Raw genomic sequence first — 10,000 nt, 5'->3', positions numbered from 1 at the left:
TGCCACCCGCACAGGTGCCAGACAGAGCTGGCAAACGGCCACGAACAGATGGTGCTTTTTATGTGCCATCGGCACAAGGGCCAGGCGAGGCTGGCAACGGACACGAAACGGGGCGGTGCTGGCAACGGTCGCGAAACGGAAGGTTCTCTTACATGCCACCGGCACTGGTAACACATCTGCAATTTCCATTGATCGATTTCGATTCTGATCCTCACTTGCCTCAACAGGTCTTCACAAGTAGAGTTTTGTGTCCCAAGAAGGGAAGGTATGCATACGTAGGCTGGCTCCATCCCAAGTAGAAGGCCACGGGTTATATATATATATATATATATATATATATATATACACAGTGAAATCTATTCACTGGTTACCGTAATCAGAAATATCAAATTTTATATATATATACATATATACGATGGGCTTCTTTTCAGTTTCTGTCTACCAAATCCACTCACAAGGCTTTGGTTGGCCGGAGGCTATAGTAGAAGACACTTGCCGAAGGTTCCACACAGTGGGAATGAACCCGGAACCATGTGGTTGTACTTACCACACAGCCACTCCTTTCAGTTCTGTACTTTTAACCCTTCGTGGTTAAGGCCATGCTGGAGCATTGCACGCAGAGTTGAATGTTCTACGTCTTTACTCCTTTACTCATTTGACATGTTTCAGTCATTTGACTGTGGCCATGCTGGAGCACCGCCTTCAGGCAGAACAAATTGACCCCGGGACTTATTCTTCGTAAGCCGAGTACTTATTCTTTTTGCTGAACCGCTAAGTTTCAGGGACATAAACACACCAACATCGGTTGTCAAGCGATGGTGAAGGAAACAGACACAGACACAAAGACACACACATAAATATATATTCGTACATACATACATACATACATACATACATACATACATACATACATACACATATATATATATACATACACATATATATATACATATATAGGTGCTTTTTATGGGAGCTAGTCAGTAGGTACTGACAAGCAAATCTGTGGCATTGAGCAGAATGTTTGCTGTAATCCATATTTCCAGAGGTGAATTATTCAAACCCCAAAGAATCCCTCACAACACATGGGTATGATGCTCCCCCACTACTTCTACTCATGATCAGAGATGCACATATTGTCAGCCACTAAGGGACATGCTTAACTGGTTAAGGTCAAACAACTGACAAGCAAATCTGTGGTATTGAGCAGAATATTTGCTGTAGGCCATCTTTTATACCAAGACAAAACAATGTACATGATAACACTCCCAATCAGTTCAGATCAGAATCCATGAGAGCCACTGCCTGGTACTGCATCAGGGCATTAGCAAATCTGTGGTATTGAGCAGAATATTTGCTGTAGCCCATCTTTTATACCAAGACAAAACAATGTACATGATAACACTTCCAATCAGTTAAGATCAGAAGCCATGAGAGCCACTGCCTGGTACTGCATCAGGGCATTAGCAAATCTGTGGTATTGAGCAGAATATTTGCTGTAGGCCATCTTTTATACCAAGACAAAACAATGTACATGATAACACTTCCAATCAGTTAAGATCAGAAGCCACGAGAGCCACTGCCTGGTACTGCATCAGGGCATTAGCAAATCTGTGGTATTGAGCAGAATATTTTCTGTAGCCCATCTTTTATACCAAGACAAAACAATGTACATGATAACATTTCCAATCAGTTAAGATCAGAAGCCATGAGAGCCACTGTCTGGTACTGCATCAGGGCATTAGCAAATCTGTGGTATTGAGCAGAATATTTTCTGTAGCCCATCTTTTATACCAAGACAAAACAATGTACATGATAACATTTCCAATCAGTTAAGATCAGAAGCCATGAGAGCCACTGTCTGGTACTGCATCAAGGCATTATGCTCTCAGTTCAAATTCTGCCGAGGTTAACTTTGCCTTTCATCCTTTCGGGGCTCGATAAATTAAGTACCAGTTGAGTACTGGTATCAATGTAATCGACTTATCCCCTCCCAAATTTCAGGCCTTGTGCCTATAGTAGAATAGATGATTATTATTATAATTTTTTTTTATTATTATAGGCGCAGGAGTGACTGTGTGGTAAGTAGCTTGCTAACCAACCACATGGTTCCAGGTTCAGTCCCACTGCGTGGCACCTTGGGCAAGTGTCTTCTGCTATAGCCTCGGGCCGACCAATGCCTTGTGAGTGGATTTGGTAGACGGAAACTGAAAGAAGCCTGTCGTATATATGTATATATATGTGTATGTGTGTGTGTTTGTGTGTCTGTGTTTGTCCCCCTAGCATTGCTTGACAACCGATTCTGGTGTGTTTACGTCCCCCGTAACTTAGCGGTTTGGCAAAAGAGACCAATAGAATAAGTACTAGGCTTACAAAGAATAAGTCCCAGGGTTGATTTGCTCGACAAAAGGCGGTGCTCCAGCATGGCCACAGTCAAAATGACTGAAACAAGTAAAAGAGTAAAAAGTAAGAGTATTATTATTATTATTATTATTATTATTATTATTATTATATTTACAGAATCAATTGTATGGCCAGTGTGGGGAATGAGTGTTCCCAGTTGCCATGGGCTAAAAGATGGCTTCTATGCAGATGCCTACGACTGCCGGATATTTTATCGATGTGTAGGAAGCATTCCGTACCAGTTCACCTGTCCACCAGGAATATATTTCGATTCTGGCCTCAACGTGTGCAACTGGCCTCACGAGGTGCAGAACTGTGATGAAAAGGGCAGGCGAATACGTCCCGACCCCTCGAACAAACTAAGTTTACCAGAAGCGCACTACAACGACAACAACAACAACAACAATAAGAATAACGGTGGTTGGAGTTTCCATGGAGAAGACGGAGCTTTCCCTGAGTCACGCCATTTCGAGAGCTTTATACCGGAACCCGAAAAAGGACAGGACCCTCATAATTCAGGTCATTCATTCACGTTTTCCTTATTCATAGATAATGTATGAGGGGGCAGCGTTATGTGGATTTGTGGCCCAGAAGCTTGCTTCTCAAATTATACAGTTCTGGGTTTGGTTCTATAGTGCAGCATCTTGCACAGGAGTGGCTGTGTGGTAAGTAGCTTGTTTACCAACCACATGGTTCCGGGTTCAGTCCCACTGCGTGGCACCTTTGGCAAGTGTCTTCTACTATAGCCTCAGGCCGACCAATGCCTTTTGAGTGGATTTGGTTGACGGAAACTGAAAGAAGCCCGTCGTATATATGTATATATATATATGCGTGTGCGTGTTTGTGTGCCTGTGTTTGTCCACCTAGCATTGCTTGACAACCAATGCTGGTGTGTTTATGTCCCCGTTACTTAGCGGTTCGGCAAAAGAGACCGATAGAATAAGTACTGGGCTTACAAAAGAATAAGTCCCGGGGTTGATTTGCTCGACTAAAGGTGGTGCTCCAGCATGGCTCAGTCAAATGACTGAAACAAGTAAAAGAGTAAAAGAGTAAAAGAGTAAGTGTTTTCATATCCCAGGACTTTCTACAAATCCATGTACTTTCTGTAGTAATGTTTCTAGTTATTTTTTCATCATTTGCAGCATAAACCTTGAGATCATCCATATACAAAGAGTGGTTGATTGCTTTGTCATAGCATTTGTATTCACATCCAATTCTGTTTAACACAGTGCTCTGAAACCTTTTTTTCATTTAGTTAGTTAGTTAATTTTTTGGCTCAAAAAGCAAAAAGCAAGGCCATTTAGGGGGATATGGAGTTATGTACAGGGTGATGTTCATGTAAAGAGTTCAGGCCACTTGTGGTCAAGGGAGACTTTGAACTGAGCAGTCGTCGGCATCTTCACTATCTCATCTGGCAGCTTATTCCACGGATCCGAAACCCGGACGGAGAAAGCCCCTCTCCTTCGATTGAGACGAAATCGTCACAGATAGAGCTTTTCGGAATGACCCCGCAGCCGACGCTCTGGAGCAGGAATGAAGAACAGCTCTTTCGAGAGGTTACACTTTCCGCTTATGATGTTGTGGGCGAGAATGAGATCACCACGGCGGCTGCGTTTTTCTAGAGAATAAAGGTTGAGCGTCTTCAGCCTTTCTTCATAAGACAAATTCTTGAGACCATGAACCATGCGGATAGCCAGCTTCTGGACTCTTTCGAGATGCTGTATGTCTTTGAGGAGATAAGGAGAAGAGGCTTGAATCCCGTACTCCAATATGGGTCTCATCAGCATGACATAGAGCGGTAGGAATATGGCTGCTGTGAGCATTCCGAATGACTGTCGAATCAAGAACAGAACTCTGCGTGCTTTGTTGGCAGCATGGACGCACTGCGCCAAAGGCGAAAAGGAGGAATCCACCAAGATACCCAGGTCCTTTACCTGGTCGGTCCTCTCCAGCAGCAGACGACCTGGCTCGGCTATAAACTTATAAAGTGATGGTTCATTGCCAACTTAATGTAGCAGTCCCAGGAAAGGGAAGAATGCTATTGCTATTTAGCCCAAAGAAACACCATAGAAACGGTGTTTCTTGGGACTAGATAGCAGTATCATTCTTCCCTAAATAACAGTAATATTCTTCCCTTTCCTGGGACTGCCACATTAAATTGGCAATCTACCATCACTTTATAGTGCTGCTGCTATATGACTCTCTTTGAGAGATTTAGAAATGAAATGCTTCTAATTTGGTTCACTTATATTCTTTTCAAAATTCGGCGGCACACCTGAACTAAAAATATAACTAAAGATATAAAAAAAAATAAATGCGCCCTTTTAAAGCCTAGCCAGGCTCATGGGCCCGGTTTCTCGGGTTTTATGGCGTATGTTTTCCCCAGCTGGACAGGACACCAGTCCATTGCAGCGTTACTCATTTTTGCCAGCTGAGTTGACTGGAGCAACGTGAAATGAAGTGTTTTGCTCAAGAACATAATGCGTCGCCCGGTCCAGGAATCGAAACCACAATCTTGCGATCATGGTGCTGACACCCTAATCCATCGCAGCCTTACTCATTTTTGCCAGCTGAGTGGACTGGAGCAACGTGAAATGAAGTGTTTTGCTCAAGAACACAACGCGTCGCCCGGTCCAGGAATTGAAACCACAATCTTGCGATCATGATGCTGACACCCTAACGACCAAGCCACGCCACGCGCCTCTACATAACTAAAGGTATAGGGAAAATAATTATTTTCAGGTTACACTGTGGCACACTTGGCATCGTCTCGTGGCACACTGGTGTGCCATGGAATACCAGCTGTGGAGCACTGGTTTAACATGTCAGTTTAAGGTGTCAGCGCCAGACAGAAAAGGAATGGATAGAGGGAATTCTCTTGGAATATTCTTCTTCTTATAGAGATGGATTTAGTTCTTTATCATCACTTTCATCATCATCATTATCATTGTCATCGTAATCACATCATCATCATCATCATTGTTCGACCGTGGTCGAGACAATGGAATTTACCATGCTACGTCAGACTTCACGGTCCATCATAGCATTACGGAGGTCCTGTTGCTGGATGCCTGTATCCCTGGAGATTACATCAGGGGAGGAGAGTGTGCGCCCTCTGGTATTGCGAGTAGATGGCTTCCAGAGGAGAAGAGTAGAAATTACCTCGTTTTCAGCTCTACAACAATGTCCAGCAAACTGGACTCTCCTACCTTTCACAAGAGATGACACAGGTGGTAGTTTCCCATATATTTGCATTTTGGTTGGATGACGCTTCCACGAGAGATTTTGAGCTCTCATAAGGAGGCGAGTGTAGGTTCCATCCAACCGCCTCTCGAAGAGTGTGCGCCCTCTGGTATTGCGAGTAGATGGCTTCCAGAGGAGAAGAGTAGAAATTACCTCGTTTTCAGCTCTACAACAATGTCCAGCAAACTGGACTCTCCTACCTTTCACAAGAGATGACACAGGTGGTAGTTTCCCATATATTTGCATTTTGGTTGGATGACGCTTCCACGAGAGATTTTGAGCTCTCATAAGGAGGCGAGTGTAGGTTCCATCCAACCGCCTCATCATCACTCTCGCCATCACCACCACCACCGTTGCTGCTGCCACCCCCACTACCATCCACCACTACCAGATGTTTTTGTTTTTTTCTTTCTTTTAAAATGTCTTTTAATTTTTTCTGAAACACAGGTGTCACTGAAGGTAACCAAGAGTTTTTCTGTCCTGAAAAGAACGGATTCTACCCTCACCAATACAACTGCAAGCTGTTTTTCCGTTGCATCGCCGGACGTCCATTCAAGTTTGAATGTGCCAGAGGAACCTTTTTCGACCATTCCATCAGAGTTTGTAACTACCCAGACAGACTCCCAGAATGTGACAGCAACGGCAGACGAAGGTTTGGTAAGGGATTTTGGCAATGCACATCAGCCATCATTGTTGCTATTGCTGTTGTTATCATCATTGTTGTTGCTAATGTAGCTTTTGATTTTTGTTGTTATTGTTGCTATTGTAGCTTTCTTTAATTTTTGTTGCTATTGCTGTTGTTATCATCATTGTTGTTGTTGCTAATGTAGCTTTTGATTTTTGTTGTTGTTGTTGCTATTGTAGCTTTCTTTCATTTTTTGTTGCTATTGCTTTTGTTATCATCATTGTTGTTGCTAATGTAGCTTTTGATTTTTGTAGTTGTTGCCATTGCTGTAGCTTTCTTTCATTGTTGTTGCTATTGGTGTAGTTTCTTTCATTGTTGTTGCTAATGTAGCTTTTGATTTTTGTTGTTGTTGTTGCTATTGTAGCTTTCTTTCATTTTTGTTGCTATTGCTGTTGTTATCATCATTGTTGTTGCTAATGTAGTCTTAACATTTTTTGTTGTTGTTGCTATTGTTGTAGCCTTCTTTCATAGTTGTTGCTATTGCTTTTGTTATCATCATTGTTGTTGCTATTGTTGTAGCCTTCTTTTATTGTTGTTGCTATTGTTGTAGCTTTCTTTCATTGTTGTTGCTATTGGTGTAGTTTCTTTCATTGTTGTTGCTAATGTAGCTTTTGATTTTTGTAGTTGTTGCTATTGTTGTAGCCTTTTTTCATTGTTGTTGCTATTGGTTCAGTTTTTTCATTATTGTTGTTATCATCATTGCTGTTGCTAATGTTGTTGTTATCATCATTGCTCCTGTTATAGCTGTTGTTATGACAGTCATTGTTGTTAATGCTGTTGTTGTTGTTATTGTTTTTATCATCCTCATTGTTATTATTGATGTTATCATCATGGTTGCTGTTTCGGTTCTTATGGTAGTTGTTGTTGCTATGCTTGCTATTGTTGTTGTTGATGTTGTTATTGCCATTGCAGTTATTATCGATGTTATTGCTATTGTTGTTGCTATTGCTGCTGTTATCACTGAGAGAGCTGTTCATGCCATCAAAGTGACACTGGGGTAAAATATATGAAGCCCAGTATGACTACCCATCTGATAAGGGTACACCAGACACATGCATCACAACCATATGTGCGCTACAGGGTGATCTTATATCAAGATAAACAGCGCATGACCTTGCAGGTGGGACCCAGTTAAAATTTTCTTCTGTTCGAGTAGCCCATCCCGCTCAAAAGGTCCCTGAATAAGGATTGCTTAAGGATGTTGAAGGAAACACCCATGTTTCCTGAGGTGAATTATCCAAACCCCAAAGAATCCCTCTCAACACATGGTTATGATACTCTCCCACTACTTCTGCTCATGATCAGAGATGCACATATTGTCAGCCACTAAGGGACATGCTCAACTGGTTAAGGTCAAACAACTGACAAGCAAATCTGTGGTATTGAGCAGAATATTTTCTGTAGCCCCTCTTTTATACCAAGACAAAACAATGTACATGATAACACTTCCAATCAGTTAAGATCAAAAGCCATGACAGCCACTGTCTGGTACTGCATCAGGGCATTAGCAAATCTGTGGTATTGAGCACAATATTTGCTGTAGGCCATCTTTTATACCAAGACAAAACAATGTACATGATAACACTTCAAATCAGTTAAGATCAGAAGCCATGACAGCCACTGTCTGGTACTGCATCAGGGCATTAGCAAATCTGTGGTATTGAGCAGAATATTTTCTGTAGCCCCTCTTTTATACCAAGACAAAACAATGTACATGATAACACTTCCAATCAGTTAAGATCAGAAGTCATGAGAGCCACTGCCTGGTACTGCATCAGGGCATTAGCAAATCTGTGGTATTGAGCAGAATATTTGCTGTAGCCCATCTTTTATACCAAGACAAAACAATGTACATGATAACACTTCCAATCTGTTAAGATCAGAAGCCATGAGAGCCACTGCCTGGTATTGCATCAGGGCATTAGCAAATCTGTGGTATTGAGCAGAATATTTGCTGTAGCCCATCTTTTATACCAAGACAAAACAATGTACATGATAACACTTCCAATCAGTTAAGATCAGAAGCCATGAGAGCCACTGGCTGGTACTGCATCAGGGCATTAGCAAATCTGTGGTATTGAGCAGAATATTTGCTGTAGCCCATCTTTTATACCAAGACAAAACAATGTACATGATAACACTTCCAATCAGTTAAGATCAGAAGTCATGAGAGCCACTGCCTGTTACTGCATCAGGGCATTAGCAAATCTGTGGTATTGAGCAGAATATTTGCTGTAGCCCATCTTTTATACCAAGACAAAACAATGTACATGATAACACTTCCAATCAGTTAAGATCAGAAGCCATGAGAGCCACTGCCTGGTATTGCATCAGGGCATTAGCAAATCTGTGGTATTGAGCAGAATATTTGCTGTAGCCCATCTTTTATACCAAGACAAAACAATGTACATGATAACACTTCCAATCAGTTAAGATCAGAAGCCATGAGAGCCACTGCCTGGTACTGCATCAGGGCATTAGCAAATCTGTGGTATTGAGCAGAATATTTGCTGTAGCCCATCTTTTATACCAAGACAAAACAATGTACATGATAACACTTCCAATCAGTTAAGATCAGAAGCCATGAGAGCCACTGCCTGGTACTGCATCAGGGCATTAGCAAATCTGTGGTATTGAGCAGAATATTTGCTGTAGCCCATCTTTTATACCAAGACAAAACAATGTACATGATAACACTTCCAATCAGTTAAGATCAGAAGCCATGAGAGCCACTGCCTGGTACTGCATCAGGGCATTAGCAAATCTGTGGTATTGAGCAGAATATTTGCTGTAGCCCATCTTTTATACCAAGACAAAACAATGTACATGATAACACTTCCAATCAGTTAAGATCAGAAGCCATGAGAGCCACTGCCTGGTACTGCATCAGGGCATTAGCAAATCTGTGGTATTGAGCAGAATATTTGCTGTAGCCCATCTTTTATACCAAGACAAAACAATGTACATGATAACACTTCCAATCAGTTAAGATCAGAAGTCATGAGAGCCACTGCCTGGTACTGCATCAAGGCATTAGCAAATCTGTGGTATTGAGCAGAATATTTGCTGTAGCCCATCTTTTATACCAAGACAAAACAATGTACATGATAACACTTCCAATCAGTTAAGATCAGAAGCCATGAGAGCCACTGCCTGGTACTGCATCAGGGCATTAGCAAATCTGTGGTATTGAGCAGAATATTTGCTGTAGCCCATCTTTTATACCAAGACAAAACAATGTACATGATAACACTTCCAATCAGTTAAGATCAGAAGTCATGAGAGCCACTGCCTGGTACTGCATCAAGGCATTAGCAAATCTGTGGTATTGAGCAGAATATTTGTTGTAGCCCATCTTTTATACCAAGACAAAACAATGTACATGATAACACTTCCAATCAGTTAAGATCAGAAGTCATGAGAGCCACTGCCTGGTACTGCATCAGGGCATTAGCAAATCTGTGGTATTGAGCAGAATATTTGCTGTAGCCCATCTTTTATACCAAGACAAAACAATGTACATGATAACACTTCCAATCAGTTAAGATCAGAAGTCATGAGAGCCACTGCCTGGTACTGCATCAAGGCATTAGCAAATCTGTGGTATTGAGCAGAATATTTGCTGTAGCCCATCTTTTATACCAAGACAAAACAATGTACATGATAACACTT

The 10,000-nt window shown here is 41.8% G+C and overlaps 2 protein-coding genes across 2 annotated transcripts in view; one reads left to right on the top strand and one right to left on the bottom strand.

The window, feature by feature from the left end:
• Positions 1 to 10,000, bottom strand: part of LOC115230153 — a 29,086-nt gene that overhangs the window by 2,467 nt on the left and 16,619 nt on the right. The gene's annotated exons all lie outside the window — the stretch shown is intronic.
• The window catches only part of LOC115230152 (chondroitin proteoglycan 2-like), a 15,913-nt gene that overhangs the window by 1,908 nt on the left and 4,005 nt on the right, over positions 1 to 10,000 (top strand). The window contains exons 2-3 of the mRNA XM_029800365.2: positions 2,518 to 2,919; positions 6,091 to 6,300. Coding sequence (XP_029656225.2) covers positions 2,518 to 2,919; positions 6,091 to 6,300 — 612 coding nt within the window. The remainder of the gene's footprint in view (positions 1 to 2,517; positions 2,920 to 6,090; positions 6,301 to 10,000) is intronic.

Source organism: Octopus sinensis, unplaced genomic scaffold, assembly GCF_006345805.1.
Source record: "Octopus sinensis unplaced genomic scaffold, ASM634580v1 Contig14619, whole genome shotgun sequence".
Lineage (NCBI taxonomy): Eukaryota > Metazoa > Mollusca > Cephalopoda > Octopoda > Octopodidae > Octopus > Octopus sinensis.
Note: the sequence above shows the minus strand (reverse complement) of the source record. Positions and strands in the feature narration are given on the sequence as shown.